Source organism: Benincasa hispida, chromosome 4 (genome assembly GCF_027475165.1).
Source record: "Benincasa hispida cultivar pf3 chromosome 4, pf3_genome.v1.1, whole genome shotgun sequence".
NCBI classification, from domain to species: domain Eukaryota; kingdom Viridiplantae; phylum Streptophyta; class Magnoliopsida; order Cucurbitales; family Cucurbitaceae; genus Benincasa; species Benincasa hispida.
In genome coordinates, this window is record NC_143481.1 from 63,946,901 (window position 1) to 63,972,886 (window position 25,986).

Consider the following 25,986-nt stretch of genomic DNA (forward strand, 5'->3'; position numbering starts at 1 on the left):
TCTATTAAATAATCAACATTTATTAATTAATTTTAAATAATTATAAAGTGAAATTTCAAAATTAATTTTACTAGGGATAAAAATTAGTAAAATTTAATTAATTATAATTCTTTTAAATCAATTAACAAATATTAATATTAAAGGTGGGGTATCTAGTTAAAAAATATGTTAAAATTGTTAATGTCAAAACTTATGACCATATTGAAATACAACTCAAATTTCAATGATAAAATTGTAACATTTTAAAGTTTATGGACTAAATTAAAATTAAACTCAAAACTTAAAAGTTAAGTATGTAATTTTAGAGAAAAATTATTTCAAATGGTAAAACTATTAAATTTTTTTATAAGATATAGCAAAATTTTAGAACTATTATCATAGTGTCTATCAGCATCTATCATTAATAGTTTTAAAATTTTATTAAATTTTATAAACATTTTGATTTATTTTTCTATATTTGAAAACAAACACTTTTTAGAACTTGATTAACTTAAGAATCAAATAGATACTAGATCCAAAATCTAGAAATAAAAAAAGGTATTTTTTTTCCGTTTCTCTCTCTTTTTAACCTCTTCAGTTCACTTTTTTTTTTTTTTTCCTGTGTTTCAAAACTCCTCCAACTCAATTATGCTGCAACAATGGATTAGTTAAAAACATATATTAAGCCTAAATAATACATGCAGCGTAACCCATTATAAAATAAGTTTTATTTTTTTAGTATAATGAAGGTTGAAAAAATTGAACCACGGATATCGTTGAGCGGAGCTCTTTTAATTTTTCATTAATTTCAATAATATTGATACATTTATGATGTGATATATAAGTTACCATTGTAACTTACTCCAAATCCATAGTATACCCAAAAAAGAGATGCCTCTTACAACTGCACTCTATAGATAAAGTTGACTAACATCAATGAATACGTATACATGTTTTCTATCATTAAATTATGGGATTTTACAAAGCAATCTGTCCAGGAAATTCTATATTTCAACTCTTCGTCTGCACCGGTATAATCGATCCGTGTTCAAGAACCCAGCAAGAAAAGATCATGGTATTTGACCACGGAGAGAAAGAATGAAGAATCCTTAAAAAAGTCTCTCGATGAAAATGGTTCCTTATGTATTGATAAGCTTTCATAGTTTCACCAAAGTAAAGCTTTTTTGAGATGTAAAAGCCATAAAGCTAGCTGCAATGTGAAAAATCGAGCTTCCAACATTACTTCATCCAACCAGACATTTAACCAACATGCGAATGATTTATTTTCTGATAATTTTGCCTCGATAACTGCTTCAGAGGATACCTTCCCGATGATGAGGAATGTCTCCAGTGAAGATCCCTGCAACTGTAAACAAACCGGTTCAGTAATACACATTTTAGACTATCTGAATAGTTTTGACAATATTGCTAAAGCTAATAGCACATTAAGCACTAATTTAATTTATTCACAGTTACCAAGAGGTCAGGAAGCACCAAGTCAATTTAGAAAGAAGTCAAAACGAGCATAGTTCAACTGGCATATGAGAGTGTTGGTGACCACGGGATATGTGGTTCAAATCTTCCCACCCCTACCCCTATGGAATTAAAAATAACAATCTATAAAGAACAAAAAACAAATTTTATTCAGATAGTTGTCTCTCTCTCTCTCTCTAGTACTAATAACTGCTTGAACTAGCATAAACACCAGAAAATTGCAGGACCGGAACCTTTGTTTTTCGACCCTGGGATAAAAGAAATATATATGGCTTATCAGTAGAACTATGCTCAAGTTGGCCTGCATGGAACTTTCAAATTGCCCAAAATAAAATAAAGTTCTTAAAAAGGCTGCATAGAACTTTATAAAAGTAATTTTTTTTACAAAGAAGAAAGTATATTACCAGAGAATTGTTAACCGCCCTCAAACAATCATTTGTCTTCAGCATCAACAAAATTACACGTGGTAATTTCCTAAGGAGCTCTGAGATTTGGGGAAAATACTCTGAAGCATACATCTGAGAAGAAAGAAAGGTCGAACGCCGTCAGATAGCCATTTGAGAAGTCTACTAAAGTGACTGCAATCATTAAAACTTTCTTGAGGAGAGGAGAGCAAAGCTTGTGATAAGAATAAGTTACTTCATTTTAAGAGAGTTTTTCCAAACTTATAAGAATAATGATTGTCACCAAATAAGTAAAATAGTGTTTCAGGATGGGTTATAACACTGTGTAAGAGCATATAAGAATTCCCTTTATTATCATTATTATTTGTTGGGGGCGGTATGTACCATCTAAGAGAAACTACCTGTAATTCTGAACGTTCATTGTCAGTTCCTTGAATGACTAAATGGTCAACTGCTGGGTCAATGACTCGCTTCCAAGGTTTCATAGTAAGAATTCCAGCAAACAATGCATAAAGATCTTCCCCAGCACCCAATTTCTTACTGTTTTCCTTTATTGCTTCAGCATCAGAAAATATTAAAGCCTAACAGTAAGGGAAAGAAATAACATCAGATGGCAAGTGAAGACAGAGACATGCTAGCAACAAGAATACATTGAGATGACACTTCAATGAATTAAGAAGGAAATACCTTCCAAAGGGCAGCATAGTTAAATCTTATGTTGAAGTCAAGATCTTTATACAGCCCATGGTCCAAAAGTACCAACTGTGGCTTCCTCTTGCCTGTGTGCCGACAGAACAAGAATTCACAAATCAACATTAACATTTTTTTATCTCATAAAGAACAGGCAAGGCTACAGATTGATATCTCAAGAAGTTATCTATAGGTTTTTTAACAAATAAATCGATCATTTAGTAAGAGCTCACCAAAGATGCTCCTTCTATTAGATGGTAAGGGACGGACAAGCAAGTTTGCAGCATGAGGGTCACAGTGCACAAATCCATGCTTATATATCATCTCAGCAAATACACGACTAACCTGGATAATAAGTTCGAGGTAATTTTATCAGTAAGTGACGTAAAACTCATATCATTGATTCATAATAAGGTCAAGCAAGCATTTAAAAAGATTTTAAAATAACATCTCAATGAATGGTTTGAATTCCCAAACCTATAAAACATCTTCTAGCTAGTCAGATACTACTGTAAATAAATAAATAAAAGTACATCCCCACTCTAATTCAAATTCCATATCCAGATAGTAGATAAATTTCGCACGGTTATGTTTAAAATACTTGAGCTGCAATATGTTTAAATACATGCAGTTTACAAACCACGTAAGCATATAGGACTATCAAGTGGGTAAAGAAAGGAACACTCAATGAACGAAGACAAAATATAAATAATGCTCATAAATAAACCTAATTTTCTTGAATAAACGAAATGTGTGGTCTTACTAATTTTGCAACTTCTGATGGTTGAACCCCAAGCTTCTGAATGGCCTTAACATCATTTATTTGAGCACCATCCATAAACTCCATGGTCAATAACTTTGAGGTACTTAAGTTCCAATATACCTTTGGAGCATACACATAGTTCGCAATATGAGGAGACAACTTCCGAAAATTATCCGAACATTTCTCACTGTTCTTGGCCTCGTTTAAGAAATCAAGTTCCTGAGGATGAGATAAAATTGTGTCAATAATGGTACTAACATAGATGGAAAGTAAAAGAGGAGGACCAAAAATATGGAGCAAATTCCAAATTCATAGGTTATACCTGCTATTCATGGAAGATTATTAAATAAAATTTTCAATCTAGTTTCATACATCAAAGTCCAAACTAAAATATGGGGGAGTCACCGGGCATATGAATTAGTTGTCTAACAAAGAGAATTTAATTCCAGTATCACAAAATTTTACCCAAGGAAAACTCACTGATGCTGTGCCAATGCAAAACAGTGACTGAAATATCAAATTTAGGACAGAACCCCTCATTTTCTAACCAAAGTAATTTGTGTTTGTTCAAAACAATTCCAATATTCTCATAGAATCTCTGATATTCTGATATAAAATAGAAGATCACCATGAACAGAAAGCTTACAAGTGGAATAGAAAGGGGGGAAAATCCAGTTAAGTTCCTAACCTTAAAAATAACCTTAATAACATGAGCATTGAGGAGAGGAATATTGGATTCAATGTTGTGCAAAACAGAAAAGGCATATAATTCATATTATTTTAAGCCCAGCAAATTTGCCTATCAGAGATCAGTTTATGAAAGAACTTGGGAAAACACGTTGAATAAGATCTCAAGGGTTCTCAAGAATACATCTTCAGAAGGAAATCTAACTGATTTAGAATGAGAAGACTAACATGCGAACCTAGCAAACCTAGCATTAAAGCATAATGGTAAGAGCCATCTGGAACAATCAAATTTTCAGGGGCTTAAATTCATGATCAGAAGCTAGCAAATAGGACATTGAAAATCCCATAGTTTCTTAAGTATAAATTTAACTATTGTAAAGTCAGCAATTAAACAACTTGGGGAAAAAAGGAGGAAAGTTCATCGACATCCATGTAAAAACTGAAGAATCGTGAGAGAGAATTTCTCATGACATAAAAAAGGTACATATAGTCAAAGCAAAAGGAGTGTAGGAGAAGGGGCATACAACTGAAAGGAGTGTAGGAGACAAAGAGGAAAACCTACCTTTGGCAAACTTTCACTAACCTCATCAACCAACCACCTAAATCAAAACAAAAAAACATTCTTCATCATAAGAGATCATATATCACCAAAAGTCTCTGGAAAAATATTATTGTTGCAGAACATTTTTCAAGATAAAGCAGAACTTTTCTTCATTCAGAGTATATAGATGCATGATTTATATGCATTTTATATGGACAGAATGCATTCATCTACAAACCCTTAACAAGGTCATAAGATGTTCTAGAACATTACCTATAATCAACAGAAGGAAAAAGTCGATATAGGGTGTTCACAATTAATGCAACACTAGCATGATCTGCAGCTGCAGTATCAGTCATATGAGTGTGCTGCACCTGAATATAAAGGGACCATAGGTAAACAAAATTGACTCTCAAAAGTCAAATCAATACAAATACATGTGAATTCAAGTTCAAATTTATTGAATACAACAAGACCTTCACAGCAACTTTTTGCCCATCATGGGTACGAGCAACATGCACTTGTGCAAGGGAAGCACTGGCTATTGGATCGGGATTAAATTCAGAAAAGATCTGCACATGAGAAGGCTTACTTCATGAGACAAATGCCGTTTATAATAAAATAAAGGTGTTAAGTCAATAGCAATGAGATTATACGAAACAGGATTCAAAAAACAGAAGTGCCAACTCATATGTAACAGTAACACAATCAAGATAACCAGCTTCTGTCAGATTGCAAAAGTAATCTCCATTCAACAGAATGAATGCATAATCTGATTATATGAAACAGGTTTAGCCAAGTAAATATACCTTATCCGGTGTCATGCCAAGCTCTCTCTTGAACACTTCACACACTTGATTGTACGGGGATACCGGACATTTGTTCAACATATATTCTCTCATTATCTGGACATATTCTTGGGGCACCAAATACTCCTGCATGAGAAACGAGGTTAGGTAAATTAAGGATTGCAGGCCCATCTTCTTTTTCATCACATGCTTAGAGATGTGGATAGAAGGCGTACCAACTGACCAATATGTTGACCAAGCTTGATATATATTCCTCCATTTTTGAAGCATAATTCTTGAATTCTACGGGCAGATCTAAGGTGAACTTCATGCTTAACTTTTTCCCTCTCATTACTCCCTTCGGGCAATCTCCACAGTGAATATTCGTAATCTAGAAAGAGAAGAGTGATGCCGGTTCAAAAAAACAGATTCAGGGATCTGATCATTCGTATAAATCCAAATTTTACGTCTCCGAACATATTGGAATTCAACCCTTGAACAAACTACTCAAATCTCACGAAGTCAATGCCAATAATTGACAGAAATGCTCATGCCAGCACAAATAGACAAGCATAAAAAGCTTAATTCCTATACCGGCTTACCAAAACCAGCAATTATTTATAGCAGTTAGCATACAATTAAACCTCAAAGTTCAATTTGGAAAGAAAAACTTAAAACCAGTTGCGCTAGCCAAGCAATCAATTCCACCGAAGCTTTAGCTCCCAGTAAAGCAAATGAAATACCAAAATTACGAGCAAATGGAAACGTGCGAATGCATACCAACGGCAATTGTAGCGACTGCAAATGAAAGGCGAACGAGGCGGAGCGGAACGGTGGTGCAGAGCTTAAGAGTCATAGAGGGGTCGTCAGAGGTGGCTATGGAGGCCGCTGCGGCACCACCGCCTATGGCGGTGGCTGCCATCGCGACCTTAGCTCCGGCGCGCCACAGAGACCTCGCGACCATACTTCAACGGAACGCCCTCTGTTTGGGCGAAGGAATGAAATTCGGTAATTCACTGTTGCCTTCAATCCTAATTTTAGGTAGCCAAATTTATACTGTACCTAATTTTACGGCATTTTAAAAATATATTATTTATAAAACTATAATGGATAATCTACCGTAAATGTCGAAGTAACAATTTATCCCTAAAATGTCTTTAAAAAAAAATTGTCCCTATTATGAATATTATAACAATAAATAGATGTCCATTAGTTAGTGTCCCAAAAGCTATTGTCATTTTTTATATTGTCAATGTGCCTTGTAATTATTTAAGTTTGGTGTCTATGTAAGTCTACATCTTACTTGTTACTTTACTATAAATAGTGGTATTTTGTAGATCTTAAAATACACATATTGGGCAAATTTCATGCAAATTAGAGAAAGCGGAGAAATTTGAGATTTTTTGCATTTCTTATTTTCTTATTTTGTTTTGTTTTATTTATTTTAATATTATATTATATTTTATTACCATCCATGTTCTCATTGTACTCCTCAAATTCACCACACGTTATCAGCACGAGCTCCTGTCGTTTTTCCCGCTAAAAGTAGGTCCTATAGGTAGGTCGATTTTTTTCTCTTCGTTATAATTAATAAATTTAATGTTATTTTGTATATTCAATATCTATTAAATTTCTAACATAAGAACAATATTTTATAATAGTGCTGTCATGACAAATTTCACAAAATTAGAATTTTTCGCCCTTGATATTAACGGCAATAATTATTTGTCATGGGTACTTGATGCTGAAATCCACTTGGATACGATGAATCTTGGGGTGACTATTAAAGAAATAAATGCGACATCCGACAAAACAAAAGCTATGAGGGATTGAAAATGGAGTATCTTATAATAAAAGATCTTCGTATCTTGTGAAAAAAATTTGAAAGAAAGATATGATCATAAAAAAAACAATTATTCTTCCTAAAGCTCATTATGAGTGGATGCAATTTAAGCTACAAGATTTCAAATCAGTAAATGATACAACTCTGCATTATTTAAGATCAGTTCAAAATTATTATTATGCGAAGAGAAAATTATTGATTCTTATATGTTAGAGAAGACATTTTCTGCATTTCATGTCTCGAATATGCTCCTATAGTAGCAATATCAAGAGAAATATTTTAAACAATATTCTAAATTAATTTCATGTCTTCTTGTGGCCGAACAAAATAACGAGTTATTGATGAAAAATCATGAATCTCGACCAACTGGAAGGACACTATTTCCTGAAGTGAATGTTGTGAATTTTAATAATAATCATGGTCAAGGTCATGGTCGCGGTCGAGGTTTTGACCGTGGCGGAGAAAGAAATAATTATTATTTTCATGGTGATTATTTTAATCATTTAAATTTCAAAAGAACCACACAAAATGATGATCATAAAGGAAAAGCTCCATAATATAAGAGTTTAAAAAATGTTGAAAATAAATGTTTCCGATGCGTAATGATTGGGCATTGGTCACGTACCTGTCGTACGTCAAAATATTTAGTTGACCACTATCAAGCCTCCCTGAAGGAAAAAGAGAAAAATGTGGAAACAAATTTTGCATGCCAGGATAATGATATATTTGACTCATCCCATATGACAAATTTGGATGTCACGAACTTATTTGAATCTCCTGAAGAGAAAATTGACGCATTTGATGGAACATTAAATGTTTCTTTTGATTTTGAGAATATTTAGACTTAATATTATTGTTTTCTTTTATCTATTTTCATGTTTTTTTTAGTAACTTTTGTATATTTTAACTATCATTTTTTTATTGTAATTATTTTCTTTTAATGAAGAAACGTGGATCATTTTCATATGTTGGATGTTTAAAAAATGAGCAAAGAAGATCTATGTCTGGCAGACAGTGCAACTACACATACAATACTTACAAGTAAAAAAAATATTTTTCCAAACTAACAACGTTGAAAGCAAAAGTCAATACGATATCAGGTTTTATAAACCCTCGATCGAAGGTTTTGGAAAAGCAAATATTATTTTGCCTAGAGAAACAAAATTTACAATTGATAATGCATTGTTCTCTAGTCAATCAAAGAGAAATCTTCTAAGTTTTAAAGATATACGTTGTAATGGTTATCATATTGAGACTAATAGTAAGAATAATGTGAAATATTTATATATCATATCCACTGTCTTAAATGAAAAACGTATATTGGAAGAGTTGTCTGCTTTATCTTATGGATTATATTATACTCATATACGAGTAATTGAAACATATGCAACAATGAGCCTGATGTTCATGAATCCAGACATATTTACAATTTGGCATGACCGATTGGGTCATCCAAGATCTATAATGATGAGAAGAATTATTGAGAATTCGAATGGACATCCATTGAAGAGTTAGAAGATTCTTCAATCTAATGAATTATCATGTGATGTTTGCTCTCACGGAAAATTGATAATTAGACCATCATCAGCTAAAGGGGGGACTGATCACCTGCATTTTTAGAACGAATTCATGGTGATGTATACAGACCTATTAACCCACTATGTGGACCATTTAGATATTTTATGGTATTAATAGATGCATCCAATAGATGGTCACAGGCGTGCTTATTATATCATCAAGTCAAAATCTTGCATTTGCAAGATTACTTGCTCAAATAATTAAGTTAAAAGCACAATTTTTTGATTATACAGTTAAGACCACTCGTCTTGATAATGCTGGTGAATTTACATCCCAAACTTTTGATAATTATTGTATGTCAATTGGGATAAGTGTTGAACATCTTGTAGCTCATGTTCATACACAAAATGGTTTAGCAGAATCATTTATAAAACGTTTGCAATTAATTGCAAGACCATTACTTATGAGAGCTAAGCTTCTTTCATCTGCATGGAGACATGCTATTTTGCATGCAGCGTCATTTGTACGCATTAGGCTAGTAGCTTATCATAAGTACTCGCCATTACAATTAGCTTATGGTCATGAGCCAAATATTTTTCATCTGAAAATTTTTGGGTGTGCAACACATGTTGGATATGATTCCCCATCAATTATTAAATATCTTGAACCCCTGACGGGTGATGTATTTATTGCACGATTTGTTGATTGTCATTTTAATGAGATAAAATTTCCAACATTAGAGGGAGGAATTAAGAAGTTGGAAAAAGAAATTACATGAAAAACATCGTTATTGTCTCATTTAGATCCCCATACAAATCAATGTGAACTTGAAGTTCAAAAAATAATTCATTTGCAAAATATAGCAAATCAATTACCAAATGCATTTATAAATGCAAAAAAAGGTAACTAAGTCACATATACTAGCTGCAAATGTTGCATAAAAAATTGATATCTCAACACAACAAGTTGTTGCTAATGAGTTTGGAACACGCTAGAAGCATGGTAGACCAATGGGTTTCAAAGATAAAAATTCTAAAAAACGAAAAATAATTAATAGTGAAAAAGCCTTGGTTGAGGATATATATACCCATGAAGAAATCCTCGATATGACTAGTTAGTAAGGTGAAATACCTAAAGATAATAATGAGATTTCAATAAACTATGTCATGACAGGAAAAAGATGGAATCAAACTAATGTAATTATTGACAACATTTTTGCGTATAATGTTGCTCTTGATATTATATCTAAAAATGAGAACCCTGAACCAAAATCTGTTAAAGAATGTCGACATAGAAAAGATTGGCTTCAGCGGAAAGAAGCAATCGAGGCAGAATTAAACTCACTTTCAAAACGTCAGGTTTTTGGACCAGTAGTCCGAACACTAAAAGGTGTTAACCTGTGGGATACAAATGTGTATTTATAAGGAAAATAAATGAAAATAATGAGGTCACAAAATATAAAGCAAGACTAGTTGCACAAGGTTTTTCACAAAGACCTGGTATTGATTTTGAGGAGACGTATTCTCCGATGTAGATGCAATTACATTAAGATATTTAATTGACTTGACTGTATATAAAAGTCTGGATATGCATCTTATGGATGTAGTCACATCATATTTATATGGATCTCTTGATAATGATATTTATAAGAGAATCCCAGAAGGATTTAAGGTACCTGAAACTTATACATCAAATTCCTAGGAATTGTATTCAATAAAGTTACAAAGATAACTAAATGATTGAAACAATCAGGACGGATGTGGTATAATCATCTGAGTAGATATTTATTGAAAGAATGATATCAAAATAATCCAATATGTCTGTGTATTTTTATAAAGAAATCACGATCAAGATTTGTTATTATAACTGTATATGTTGATGACTTGAATATAATTGGAACTCCTGAAGAGCTTTCAAAGGAAATAGAATATCTTAAGAAAGAATTTGAGATGAAAGATCTCAAAATAAAATTTTGCCTTGATTTGCAAATTGAGCATTTAGCAGATGAAATATTTATTCATCAGTCAACTTATACAGGAAAAATTTTGAAAAGATTTTATATGGACAAAGCACATCCATTAGATATTCCAATGGAAGTCCGTTCATTAGATATAAAGAAATATATATTTCGACCTCGAGAAGATAATGGAGAACTTTTTGGTTTGAAGTACCATATCTTAGTACTATTGGTGCACTTATGTATCATGCTAATAATATAAGACCAGATATTGCATTTTTAGTAAATTTATTAGCTAGATATTGTTCTTCTCTTACAAAAAGACATTGGAACGAAATTAATCGTATACTCTCTTATCTCTGAGGAACAATCGATATGGGTTTGTTTTATTCAAATAAATCAAATTTTGATTAGTTGGTTATGCAGATTCTTGATATTTATCTGATCCACACAAAGTTAAATCTCAAACAGGTTAATCGGTTCACATGTGGAGAAACTGCTATATCATAGCAATCGGTGAAGCAGACTATAGCAGCCACTTCCTCAAATCATGCTGAAATTCTTGTAATTCACGAGGCTAGTCGAGAATGTGTATGGCTAAGGTCAATGACTCAGCATATTCGTGGAACGTGTGACTTGTCTTCTAATAAAAATCTTCCAACAATATTATATGAAGATAACACAACTTGTATAGCCGAAATCACAAAAGGATATATTAAAGGAAATAGAATAAAGCATATTTCTCCGAAGCTTTTCTATACTCATGATCTTGAAAAAAAATGGCGACATCATTGTACAACAAATTTGTTCAAAGGATAATATGACAGACTTATTTATAAAGGCATTACCAACCGCAACTTTTGAAAAATTGATGCACAACATTGGAATGCGGCGACTCAGAGATCTTAAGTGATGTTTTCATAAGGGGAAGTAAATATATTGTATTCTTTTAGGAATATATATTATATGAAATATGTACTATTTTTCCTTCATTAGGGTTTTTTTCCCATTGAGTTTTTTCTAGTAAGGTTTTAACGAGGCATATTTCATATTTATATATATGGGCATCTAAGGGGGAGTATACGGATATTATAATAATAAATATATGTCAATTGCTTAGTATCCCAAAAGCCATGTGTCACCCTTTATGTCTACCATGTGCCTTGTAATTACTCATGTTTGGTGTCCATGTAGGTCCACATCCTACTTACCACTTTGCCTATAAATAGTAGCATTTGGTGGATATTAAAATTACATACACATTGGGCAAATTCCATACAAATTGGAGAAAGTGGAGAAATTTGATAATTTTCTCATTTCTTATTTTGTTATTTTGTTTTATTTTATTTATTTATATATTATGTTTTATTTATTTAATATTTATTTATTTTAATATTATAATATATTTTATTTTCACCCATGTTCCCGTCGTGTTCCTCAAATTCACAACAATTCTTGAATTATAGTCTAAATAATTTATTCAATGTATGTAATGAAGATAAAAAACGAAAATTTAGGCCTATTTGATAACTATTGGTTTTTAATTTTTGTTTTTTAAAATTATGCCTATTTCATAAAATAATTTTTGTTTTTATTTATTTATATATTATGTTTTATTTTTTAAAATTATTTTCACCCCCCCCCCCAAAAAAAAAACAAATAAATAAATAAAATAGTCAAGGGAACAAAAAACCTCCCCTAATGACGTTTCCGCATACGGGATGGTGGTAAGAGGATTGCGTTAAATTGATCTTCTTCTTTAGGGAAAAGGGAAAGAAAACCTACAAAAGAAAAACAAGAAGTTAAACTAGAAAGCAATAAAGAGAAGCAATAAAATTTTCACCTAGCTCCCTTAAGGAAGAGCAAATTTTTAACATCAATTGCTTGACGTGACCTGTCTCCTGTCAAGGTACATATTATTTCTCGTATTTCTCTGATCCTTTCTTAGATGAGTCAATATAAGACTATAAGGCTTCTCATCTTCTGAAGAGAACCAGACGAGTCGAATTTGAGTTTTTTGGAATATGGCATGAAAGGTAAAAAGAAAGAATCAAAACACTCGAATGACCCAAAAGAGTCAAAACAAATAAAAGACTTAACAAACTCATGAGGACTAGGGGAACAAAAGTCGAATATATATGAAATATCAGAAGTCAGAATAGGGTGAGGTCTCTTCACTTCTAACTCTATCACCTGGATCTCATCAGATTTAGGCTCTAAATTCTCCTTAACCTCACAAACTGACAAGTATGGAGTGACATCCTCATCATCACCAAAGTAGTAGCACTTCACAAGGAACTCGACCTCTGAGGTACAGACGATGGATTGCTCTGGTGCACTCTTCAGTCTCTACATAGCCTCAGTTAGCTAAGCAACATGGGTGATCAATCCTTGCAGCTGAGCTTGAAGATCATGTTGAGACTGAAGAATACTATTAGCAAGTTCATAAATTGAGAACTTCAATGTCATACCTGGACATGAATCTCTAGGAAGTGGTTCCTGCTCCTCCACTGTGTCGACATGGACTACCTTAAGCCTATGGGCCTCTGGAAAATCAAATGAATGGTCTGGCAACGGCTCATTCGGCCTCTCAATTGAAGTTACAAGTCGAGCAACAAGGTCACTCAGACTTTGCAAGTCAGTCCTACCCTCGGCCTCAAGGCGAAGACTCTCTTACTGGATGTGCTCAAACTTTTGCTGCCTACGGAGGTTGTCCTACTCAAACTTAAAAGCTATGTCAGAAAGCTCCATAACCAAAGCCTCTAAAGACTTACCTGACCCTGAAGACTGAGCATGAGTCGACTGGTGTGGTGCTGTGAAATCTTGGCCGCCAAATCTATGTTTCCATCATGAGTATCCATGGTCAAAGGACTCCCCCCCACCAAGAATGGTGATGCTCATAGTCCTAAGGACCATAATACCTCTCTTTGGCAAATCCACATGGTGCTAACATCCACTAAAACCTTGGGCATGCTTGCGTGGGATACCCCTCGAGTAGGTAACTCCCGCACACCTTTACTTACTGCGATCTCCTTTTCATCAGGTGGCCAACTAAGGAAGTCAACTTGGCAAGCTCGTGGTGAAGGCCACTTACCTTGTCGTCAAAATTTTCAACTTGACCTTTAGATGTCCAAGATTGATTCGGAAATCCTAACATGCTTAACTGACATAAAAAGAAAACAAATCAAAGCAAAAGAAACTTTAACTAAAAACTAACTAAGAAGAACTAATTGGCTTCCTCGACAACGACGCCAATTTAGAAGGGTCGAGTTTACCGTCGTCCGTAAACCCTCGCTACACAAATAATATTTATAAATCACTGAACTAACTACTTATACTAATTGGTAGTACAAGCGGTAATTCCGGAGTCGAACCTCAGGGAAGTGCAGAAGATTAGTTCATCGAAGCTCGTTTTCAGTTAAATGATAAGGGGTAGGGGGTGGTTTGGTATGGATTGATAAATGAAATTGCATAAAATAAAGTGCAAGAAAAGTAAAGATAGAAGCGCAATTAATCAATATGTCTTAGCTTAGAGGAATGGATTCACCTAATGTAATTTAGATCACCGAACCAATTTATGACTTAAACTTCTTGTTTATGCCTAGCCCAATTGATTGGAATCCCAACCAATGGTCCTAATTATCTAATTAATCAAAATGTACAGAAAACGAATCCGCTCCATACAAATTGATAAATCGCATTGAGTTCTAGTGATTATGCTAAGATGAGTGTTTAACTTCCAACGTCTAATTAAACAATCAATATGATTTTTTCTAGGTTGCTATAAGCAGTCTTTTTTGCCTAACTAACCTATTGCTTCCATTGGGATTAACCTATAATTATATGTCACATATTACAAGTTAATCACAAAGCATTAGAATTACACAATAAAATTATTAGGCATCAATCAACAATTAAAATCATGCAATTCATAAATATAAATTCGGATTAAAACCCATAGACAAGTTCGTATACATCAATAAATTGAAATCTCACAAAATTACATCGAGTTCCTCCGAATCCCTAAGCTAAGAAACCAAAATCTTACCTTCCCATAGAGATGGAAAGCTACAATCTGGCATTTACTCGATAAATTACTAAAGAAACACCTAAAATACAAAGTGGAAGAGAGAAGAAAGGGAAAATTCGGCTGGAGGCCAAAGGTGGGTGTCCTCCTTTGACCTAAAACGAAGAAAGCTATATATAGAGCAGCGTCGCAACGTTGTAACACTACTCTACCTTGCAACGCGTTTCCGTCTTCAATGCTACATGTGGTGTTGCAACGCTGCCCTTTTTGCCCAAAATAGGTAGCTACTGTCTTATAGCATTGTACAACGCTCCGTCCAAGGTTGTTTTCGTCCGTTCACGTCCTTTTGAAGTCCGGTTGCTCAAATTAGCTTCTAATTGCTCCAAATTAACCCTAAATAGCTCGTAACGACTGATTCTTACCTCTAAGATGCTTAATACCTACAAAATAATCAAATAAACACATTAAACATAGTAATGACCTCGAATTAAGAAGAGGAAAATAGCATATTTTCAGTGCTATCAGCAAGTCCATTTGCTCTATGTTTTATTTAGAAGATAAGGCAAAATTTATCATCTCAATTTTCTTCTTCAGAAATTCTATTGTTTTTGAAATCTCTTCAAGAGTTTCTGCTCAAATCATCAACATATAGTAAATCTCAGGTTGTGATTTCTTTATAAAAGGATATAGATAAATAAGGTTATTTTTATACCCTCATACCAACAAATATTGAATAAGATGATTATATCTCGTTAGGAATATTTTATAAACTATGAGATATATATATATCATCTAATATTTAAATTATAAGATTATGATACCTTTAATTCTTCAGGAATTTTCATAAATAAATATTATTATTAAGAGATTTATATAACTGCGGTGTGATTGCATCCATAAGATGTATATTAAAATTTTCATACATAATCAGATAAATTGAATATCTCATGGTAGTATATCGACCATTAGAGAATATGTTTTCTTATAATTAATACCAGTCTATTGCAATAATTATTATGAGATCTATCTCGCTTTATATTTTGTGAATTCACTCTATTTGTTTCCTACATGTTTGATATTCTCTGATGTCTAGACTACTAGCCCTCACTATTTGAAAAATGAATTTATTTATATTGGTTTACTTCTTTCCATATACGTCAATCCTTTCTATGTCGATATTTTTCATACTCACTTTCATAAATAATATTGTGAGCAACATTATATGCAAAAATGTTGTCAACTTATATGGTTCCATAATTTATTGAGATCTTATTATTATCCTCATTTACTTCAATATCCTTATAAGTACTCATATCTAAGAGTTCTTCTAGAACACACATATTCTTAATTGAGTCATTTATTAACTATTTCTTTTTTGAGATTATCTTTGGAATCGAATGATCTATCACGCTTCTGGCGTGTCCCAAACTCATTAGTGACAACTTGCTGCATTTAATGGAGCATTCGCAACTGATACATATGACTTAGTTACTTTCTTTGCATCTATAAAAGCATCTGGTAACTGATTTACTACATTTGCAAATGAATTATTTTTTGGACTCAAGATCACATTGATCTGTAAAGGGATCTAAATGAGACAATAACGATGCATTCCATGTAATTTCTTTTTCCAAGTTTTTAATTCCTCCTCCTAATGTTGGAAAGTTTGTGTCACTAAAATGGCAATCAGCAAATCGTGCAGTAAATAAATCATCCATCAAGGGTAGATATTTAATAATTGATAGGGAATCATATCCAACATATATTCTTAATCTCCTCTGATGACCCATCTTAGAATGTTATGGTGGAGCAATTGAAACATATACTGCACATTTAAAAATTCTTAGATGGGAAATATCTGGCTCATGGCTATAGGCTAATTGTAATGGCGAGTACTTATGATATTCTACTGGCATAATGCGTACAAGTGACACTGCATGCAAAATAGCATGTCCTCATATAGATGTAGGAAGCTAAGCTCTTATAAGCAATGGTTTAGCAATTGACTGCAAACGTTTTATGAATGATTCTGCTAAACCATTTTGTGTATAAACATGAGCTATAGGATGTTCAACCCTTATCCCAATTGACATACAAGAATTATCAAAAGCTTAGGATATAAATTCACCAGCATTGTCAAGACAAATGGTCTTAATCGTATAATTAGAAATTTGTGCTCTTAACTTAATTATTTGAGCAAGTAATCTTGCAAGTGCAAGATTTCGACTTGATAATAAGCACACATGTGACCATCTACTGGATACGTCTATTAATACTATAAATCTCTAAATGGTCCATTTGGTGGGTTAATAGGTTCACATATATCACCATGAATTTGTTCTAAAAATGTAAGGGATTCAATTTCTACTTTAGCTGGTGATGGTCTAATTATCAATTTTCCTTAAGAGCAGAATCACATGATAATGTATTAGATTGAAGAATCTCCTGGCTTTTCAATAGGTGTTCATTTGAATTTTCAATAATTATTCTCATCATTATAGATCTTGGATGACCTAATCAGTCATGCCAAATTGTAAATATGTTTGGTTTCATGAACTTCAGGTTCATTGTTGCATATGTTTCAATTACTCATATATGAGTATAATATAATTCAAAAGATAAAATAGACAACTCTTCCAATATATGTTTTTCATATGAGACAGTAGATATGATATAAAAATATTCCATATTATTTTTTTGATCAGCCTTAATATGATAAACATTGCAACATATATCTTTAAAAATAGATTTCTCTTTGATTGACTAGAGAACAATGCATTATCAATTGTAAATTTTGTTCCTCTAGGCAAAATAATATTTGCTTTTCCAAAGCCTTCAATAAGGTTTGCAGAATCTGATATCATATTGACTTTTTTTTTCCAATATTGTTAGTTTGGAAAAATATTTTTTACTTGCAAGTATTATATATGTAGTTGCACTATATGCCGGACGAAGATATTCTTTACTCATTTTTTGGTCACCCAGCATATGAAAATGATCCAGATTTCTTCATTAAAAGAAAATAATTACAATAAAAAAAAATAGCACTTTGAATATAAAAAATTTAATATTAACTAAGGAAAAAACATGAAAATAAAAAAAGGGACAACATTAACATTAAATGTTCTCAAAATCAAAAGAAACGTTTGTTATGCCATCAATTGTGCTAATTTTCTCTTTAAGAGATTTGAAAATATGCCACATCTAAATCTTTTACTATTGGATGGGTAAAATATCTCATTATCCTAGTATGCAAAATTTGCTTCCATATCTCCCTCTTTTTCCTTCAAGGAGGCTTGATAGAGATCGACTAAGTGTTTTGACGTATAACAGGTACGTGATCACTGTCCAGTCATTCCACATCGGAAGCTTTTATTTTCAACACTTCTTAAACTCTTATCTGTGGAGTTTTTCCTTTGTGATCATCATTTTGTGTGGTTCTTTTGAAATTTGAATGATTAGAACGACTACCACGAAAATAACTATTATTTCTTCCTCTGCCATGGTTACGACCTCAACCACGACCTCGACCACAATTATTATTAAAATTCACAGCATTCACTTCAGGGAATGATGTTGTTCCAGTTGGTTGAGATTCATGATTTTTCATCAATAACTCGTTATTTTGTTCGACCACAAGAAGACATGAAATTAGTTCAGAATACTGTTTAAAACTTTTCTCTCGATATTGAAAAATATCTTCTCTAACATATTGATTTAAAATTTTTGAATCTCAAGTGCATCCATTTACGACGAGCTTTATGAAGAATTTTTTTTCGATGATCACATTTTTATGACATCCAAGTGTATTTTGGCATCAAGCACTGATGATAGATAATTATTACGACCAATATCAAATGCTACAAATTATAATTTATAAGATTTTCATAGTAACATTATTACAAATATATATTTATATTAGAAATTTAATATATATCAAATATGTAAACAACATTTAATTTATTAATTATAACAAAGAGAGAAAAACTGACATACTTTTAGGATCTATCTTTAGCGAGGAAAACGATAGGAGCTCGTGTTGATAACTTGTTATGAATTTAAGGAGCACAATGAGAACACTGATACCAATAAAATATAATATAATATAACAATAAAATAAATAAATATTAAAATAAATTGAACATAATATATAAATACATGAAATAAATAAATAACAAAAGTAAATAAAATAAAAATGATGAATTTCTCTACTTTCTCCCATATATTTGGATTTTGCCCAATGTGAATAAAAAACCTACAAAATGCCACTATTTATATGCAATTTGTCAAGTAAGAGATGGATTACATGGACACTAATAATATATCACATGGACAACACTTTGGAAAATGAGGACATGACACATGGTCAATAGATACTAAGCATGAACATCTAAGGAGGTGTTTGATAAATGGGTATGAGTTATTGGGTTAGGTGGATATTTATTACCCATGTTAAGCCCATAAAGAAAACCTATGGGTTATTAAAATCCTTTTTTTACCCACTCAAAAGTCCCTTTTTTATCTTCTCAAAACTAATCCTAAAAATTAATATATTTTCATTTCTTTCTCTCTTCCCTCATCTTTGCCGTTTGGATCCATATATATATATATTAACGTCAAACCTATGGGTTATTAAAACCAATTTTTTACCCACTCAAAACTCCCATTTTTTATCCCTCAAAACTAACCCTAAAAATCAATATATTTTCATTTCTTTCTCTCTTCCCTCATCTTTGCCGTTTGGATCCAGATCTTATTATTTTTTTATTTATTTATTTATTTATTATTATTATTATTATTTATCGTCAAACCTTTGGATTCTATTTTCATTTCTTTCTCTTTTCCCTCATCCTTGCCGTTTGAATCCCCCAAATATACTATCCATATTATATAAAAATAAACTGTATGATATGTGAAATAATAAAGTTAAGTTAGCAAGATTCAATATATATACATACAATATACCAATTAGTAATTGGGATAATTATCTTCAATATATATACATACAATATACAATATACCAATTAATTGAGCAACAATATGAAATATATTTTGTTGGTATGTTTTATCGATTGAAGAGAATTATAATTATTACAGTTTTTGAAAAGAATATATGAAAAATAGTATATTATGTTTTACAAATTGAGAAAAAAAATTGAGATTGTCAAATTTATATCATAAATGATTTGAGAAAATACGTGTATATTTGAAAATTAGTCAACAACAGCAAAGTATAAAACTAAAAAAAATAAAAGAATGAAATAAAAAAACAAACAGAAAAAAATAGAACTAATCTCATTCATAAAAAAACTGGATCAGATCCTCCAACTCAACTCAACTCAACTCTACACAAACAATAATTACCAACCCAACTCAACTCTGCAAACAAACACAGACAATTTAACTCCTCATATAATAATTACCAACTCAACTCAACTCTCTACTTTTATCACATACCAAACACACCCTAATAGATATATATTATCATAATATTTATAATAAGAAATAGGTTATTTAATATTTTCATGCTTTCTTTATATCAATGTCAACCGAGTATTTGATGTGTATGCGATTAGGTTCTCTAAACTCCTTCTCTCTCCTATTTTTTCTTAATATATTTTTATCTCTCCCCTCCCTTTTCAATGTCTTCCTTCTTAATGACATCCATTTTTTTTTCGTATTCCTGAACTTTGGATGTTGTATGAATTTAAATTTTAAATTAATAATTGTATCGACTTAAATCCCTGAACTTTAGAGGTTATATCAATTTAAACTCTAAACTAATAACTATATCAATTTAAATCCTAAACTTTTATAATTGTATCAACTTAAACTCTCCATTATGTTTTATTTGAATTCACTTATGAAAGTCCAGGTTTTAAATTGATATATTTATGAAAGTTCAACATTTAAATTGATATACTTATGAAGGTTCATAGTTTAAATTCATACAATTATTAGTTTGAGATTTAAATTAATATAATTTCCAAAGTTCAAGATTTAAATTGATATAACCCCTAAAGTTTAAGGTTTAAATTGTAATTCTTAGTAGTTTAGGATTTAAATTAATACAACTCCCAAAGTTTAAGAATATAAATTGATATTTGCCATTATTATTATTTTTAACTTTTTAAATGTTTAAATTATAATCAAACATATAATATAAAATTTAACAGTATATTAAATTAGCGTAATTGTTTATTCCATTCCATTATAATAATTGATAAGGATATATAAATACAATTTAGTAGTTTGTCGAAAATATTAGTTAATTAGCGATCTATTTATTTAAATAAATAAATTTAGACAAAAATTGGTCCATAAACTTGATCATTTGTATCAATTTTATCAAATTGCACCTAAAAGTTAGATAAGTGTTGCAATATTATTAACTCTACCTTCTAATAATTTATCTCCTTAAAAAAGTTATATGAGTTATATGAATTATAAAAGGCACATGTATGATACAATAGTTTATAAAAATTTAAAGAAAAAATGACATCAATACTAAATTATTTTATTGAAATTTATGAACTTTGACAAGGTCATAGACTTGTGTACGGGTCAAAGTTATTTTTTGCACAATAATTTGTTATTTTAATTAATGGTTTTGTAATGATTTCAGCGATATATATATTTTTTATTTTGTTAAAACTAATGGTGGAATTAACAAAAATTAAAAGAGAATAGGAGCGTATGACAAATTTTAGGGTTTGATTTTGAAAAATGGCAAAATCGACAAATAATAAAATTTATGACAATTCACATGATATGTACGTGGTCATGAATTTTCAAATCCTTATTTTACCTTTGTCTAGTTTGTAGCTTTTGTTATTAATGAAACTAAACATACATGGTAAGTGTAAAATCATAAGGTTCTGTATACATGGTAATTGTTAATGTCTTAGTTCTCCACTTTCCTTCTTATTGATTCATTTGAAAAACTAAAAATAACCGTCTTCTTCAAAATGTTATGTTTAACCACTCTTCGAATTAATCTCACTTGAATTAAATATTCAAAATTTTCTAACAAATTTATATTTTAAATATCCACATATTATCAAATTTGATTTATTTAATCAAATTTTCAAATTTATTCAAATGTCTGAATTGTTTTTCCTTATTTTATACATATTCTTAATAAATTAATCGAATATTTTCCATATTATTTAAGGTTTAAATTGTTTTATATATATTATTAGATTCAGTGGTAGATATTTCATATTTAGTCATTATTTTAGTTGACATTTTGATAATATCTGACTTGCCCTTAGTTAGCTCGTATGTCTAGAATATTAAATACAATGTAAGTATAAAGTTTTGTTAATAACCAAGATATGAATATAGTGAAAGTGGAGAACTTAATTAATAATTGAGAGATAAATACAATATAATTGGAGAGCTTGATTAATAATCAAATTAATCATATTATAATCTAGTAGATCCAATTTCAAACTAAAAATGGGTGTCATTCCATAAGTTTCGCGCAGTTTTGGAATTTGAATTTATTTTTAATATTCAAATTAGATTTTGATAACTACTTCACGAATTCATTTAAAATAAACCAATCTCTTCCTTATATATTGAGAACTAAACAATCTTTAATTTGTTTAAGAGTGTACATGGGTTGGGTTGGGAGATTTTTTTTTGGATCAACCAGAAAATTCGGGTTGATTGGGTTGGCAACTTGAATGGCGAATAAGGTCTCCAACCCAACCCTACCCAACCTTTAAAATTTGGGTTGGGTTGGATTGGGTTGTCTAGTTATTTATTTTTTTCTTTTCTTTTTTATTACATTTTTTTATTAACTTAAAATACTTAAATTTGTATACAATACGTACCAATAATTAAAATTTCATAAAACTCAAATGTTAAATATAAAAATCCAAGATATCTATTACAAGCTTCATACACACATCAAAAAAAAAAATGTGAGTTATAATATTTATAAGTTATAATATATATATTGTTAATAATATTAGAAATTTGGGGTGGGTTGGGGTTAACCCGAATTTTTAAAAGTGCAACCCTAACCTGAAAAAAACATAAAAAATTCAACCCAACCCAAAACTAAAACTAACTCAACCCAATCCTTACAATTTGGGTTGGGTAGTCCGGGTGTTTCGGGTTGTCGGGTCATTTGAACACCCCTAATTTGTTTGTCATAATTTTGATTTTAATTTATAATACATCTTTGGATTTTACATTATTTTATTAGTTTTTTATTAATTTAAATTCGGATTAAACTTTTTTTTTTTTTTTTTTTTTATCATGATTAGGTTTTTACTTAATATTTTATACATATTATCATCTAACAAAGTGTATATTTCATTTAAATTTTATCATTTTTTGTATTTTTTTAAATACCTTTTATTTATTATCATCTTATTATATTATTATACCATTAATTTGTCTTTTTTGACAAACAAATAAGTATTCACTTTTATAATCTTGTTGTTTTTGCTATGACTCTACATTGAGTTAGGCTTCTTTTGTAGATTTTGTGGTTGATAAAATTATAAATATAGTGTAAGTGTTGAAACTTAAATGAAAATGAAATTATGAATACAGTGGAATTGTAAATAAACGAACTCTCTTCCTGATTTTTCTCCCCCAAATTATATTTGAATTTATATTTTATTATCAAATTAAATTTTATCTAACTACTTATTGAATTAATCACAATAAACAAAAATCTCTTGATTTTTCCCTCCAATTTATATTTGAATTTATCTTTTGTTATCAAATTTGATTTTATCCAACTAACTTTCGATTTGTTTAAATCTTTGTTACAAACTCAATGTATCTAAATATTTTTCATTAGTTTATACATATTGTTATCAAATTAATTTGATCTTTCTTTTTCTTCATTTATCGATGTTTTCAATTTTTCATATAAAAACACATAAAAATGGTTTATTGTACTTAAAAAGAAACATATAAATGAGAATTAAACTTTAAAGGTTTGAAACAGGTGCGCGTATACATACATACATACATACATACATACATACATACATATATACATATATATATATTTATCTATTTATTTATTTATTTATTCAATCTATTATTAATATTATCATCATCATCATTATTTATTAAAATAAGATAATAAAAAATTCTAAATCTCATCTTCTCTATCTTCTTCACTTAACCACCCCCAAAATTTCTTTTACTCATTCTCGATCTCATGTGTGTGATCATTGGTTCACCAACCCTTTCTTGAATTTCATTGTCTTGGCTAGCTTTTGACAACCACTCTCGCCAAGTCGCTGACCTTTTTCGCTCACACACATGTTTCCTGCTTTTGTTTCTATCTTGAACATTATTTTCAACAATAACGTTCTAGAATTGATAGTATTTAAAGTTGACTTTCAAGATCCTATTAGCAAAATGGTCATGTGGAATGTAAATGATGAAACTCCCCGGTTTGATGTCAAACACAATCATATTTCCAATAGTCACATCGTTATGAAGTTGTAATTCCTTAAAAAACTCACTTGTCAATAATAACTTCACTGGTACGATCAACTTTGCTCTTTCTCACCTTGGAGGAAGTCCATCGTTGTAGACATCCATAAGTTTCGAATGACTCCCATCGTTGATGACATTTTACGTTTGATCTCGGGGCATATCACCCCTGAGATAATAACCGAGACCAAACAGATAATGCCTTAAACCTTGGAGCTCAAGGCATGTCTAGTTCTAGATGTTTGAGATTCAAGCTTAATTCAACCATTATTTTAAATCTTAGTTCTCAATCTCACTCAAGATCGTCACCAAGATTTCAAATAATTTCTTACACTTAGATCAAATAATTTAATCTGTTTGTTGCTCTGATCTAAAGTTTAGTTTATGTTTTTTTCTTTGTTTTATAGATGGCTTTGGTATAAAAAATTCGTTGATCTGATTTTTTTCCTACTAGTTTAATGTGTTGTTCCCATATGGGGAAAACCATTTCTATTATTAAGGATAAGTTAATGCCTACACAGTTCCACGTGTTTAGGCAAACTTGTTTTCGTCATTTCTTGAATTTGTAGTTAGTTTTTAATGGGCCTCTGTGCCATTATATTCTTCCAAGGGAGGTGAATGAGACTAGAGAAGACACCATTAGATTTAAGTTATTAGGCCGTAAGGTATCTTTTGGACGGAAATAGTTTGATATAGTTATTGGGTTGAGATATAGCGTTAGGCGTGTGGTTCAGGCAAATGAGTTGTGACCACATAGGCTTGGAGGTCTATATCAAATTGATAGGACCAATACGAATGGGTATGAATTGGACAAATTGTTTCTATCCTATAAGTTTGCGAGTGACGGGGATGCGGTGTAGATGGCCATATTTTACTTCATCAAGCTCTTTATGATGGGAAGGGATAGGAAACACATGGACTAGACCTATAGGATTTTTGCACACTGCAAGTATGATTGGGAAAAATTGATTTTTGATAAGAAATTGAGTAGCCTACAAGGTGCATTGAACGAAAAAGTAAAATCCTACAAGGAAAAGCCTGGAAATAATAAGTCACCCAAATTGTATTAGTTTATATGGGTTTCTATTTGCATTCCAGGTTTGATAATTACAACTTAACTAATCTACTTACTATTTTTAACTAAATTATCATTTAATAATGGTTATTATCCTTTAAATTGTTATGTTTGGACTTACGAGACTGTCTCGTCGCTCAGTAGATGAGTTATGAGGAGGTTATCCAATGATATCATATCATGTATCATGTGGTGGACTTCACATAGTTATCTTGAATGAAGGCGATTGAGACCCGGGTGTTTGGATCTCAAGTGGTAAGCTAGTCTTCACAGTTTAGGTTTACATTCTAGGGTTTAGGGTTTATTTTAAATTCTAATATATTTACATATTGATTATATGTAGGCTCAAATAAATAGGGACCTCATTCTTGATGAAACTCTAAGGTCCACTGTCGAAGCAGGGATCGGTCCCAAATTAATTTTCACAGAATACAAATTTTACAAAACCTAAATTATGCATCACAACAGAAAAATTCAAAGCATGCTTTAAGAGAAAAAGAGAAAATATTACATACCCTTGATGAATAAAAAACTTCACGAAATCCCGTTCTCCAAATTGACCACGATCAAGAAAATAGAATGGCCACCACCAAGAGGTAATCCTCTGTATTCTCTTTTGGGATAGGGTGAGAATATGTAAGAGGTGTGGGCTTTGCAGAATTTCGGAAGAGTGAAATAGTTTGAGAGAGGGGAATTTTAGAGAAAAATTACAGAAGTCTTCTCTTTCACAAGTTTTTCTTATCTGT

At 31.1% G+C, this 25,986-nt stretch overlaps 1 protein-coding gene across 2 annotated transcripts; it reads right to left on the reverse strand.

Moving 5' to 3' along the window:
- Positions 1-750: 750 nt before the first annotated feature.
- Positions 751-6,380, reverse strand: ATH9 (ABC2 homolog 9). Of its 2 annotated transcripts, none has more exons than XR_016529400.1 (12): positions 6,127-6,380; positions 5,583-5,737; positions 5,368-5,493; positions 5,035-5,130; positions 4,832-4,932; positions 4,580-4,616; positions 3,331-3,549; positions 2,801-2,912; positions 2,565-2,656; positions 2,279-2,458; positions 1,878-2,051; positions 751-1,345 (listed from the first exon to the last, which is right to left on the reverse strand). XR_016529400.1 is itself a non-coding variant. In XM_039028210.2 (12 exons), the coding sequence occupies exons 1-12, from the start codon at positions 6,308-6,310 to the stop codon at positions 1,145-1,147; spliced, it is 1,617 nt and encodes a 538-aa protein (XP_038884138.2). In that variant the 5' UTR covers positions 6,311-6,380; the 3' UTR covers positions 751-1,144. The 2 variants fall into 2 exon arrangements, 1 of the variants encoding a protein (XP_038884138.2); XM_039028210.2 differs by having other exon boundaries at positions 1,878-1,991.
- Positions 6,381-25,986: the final 19,606 nt, after the last annotated feature.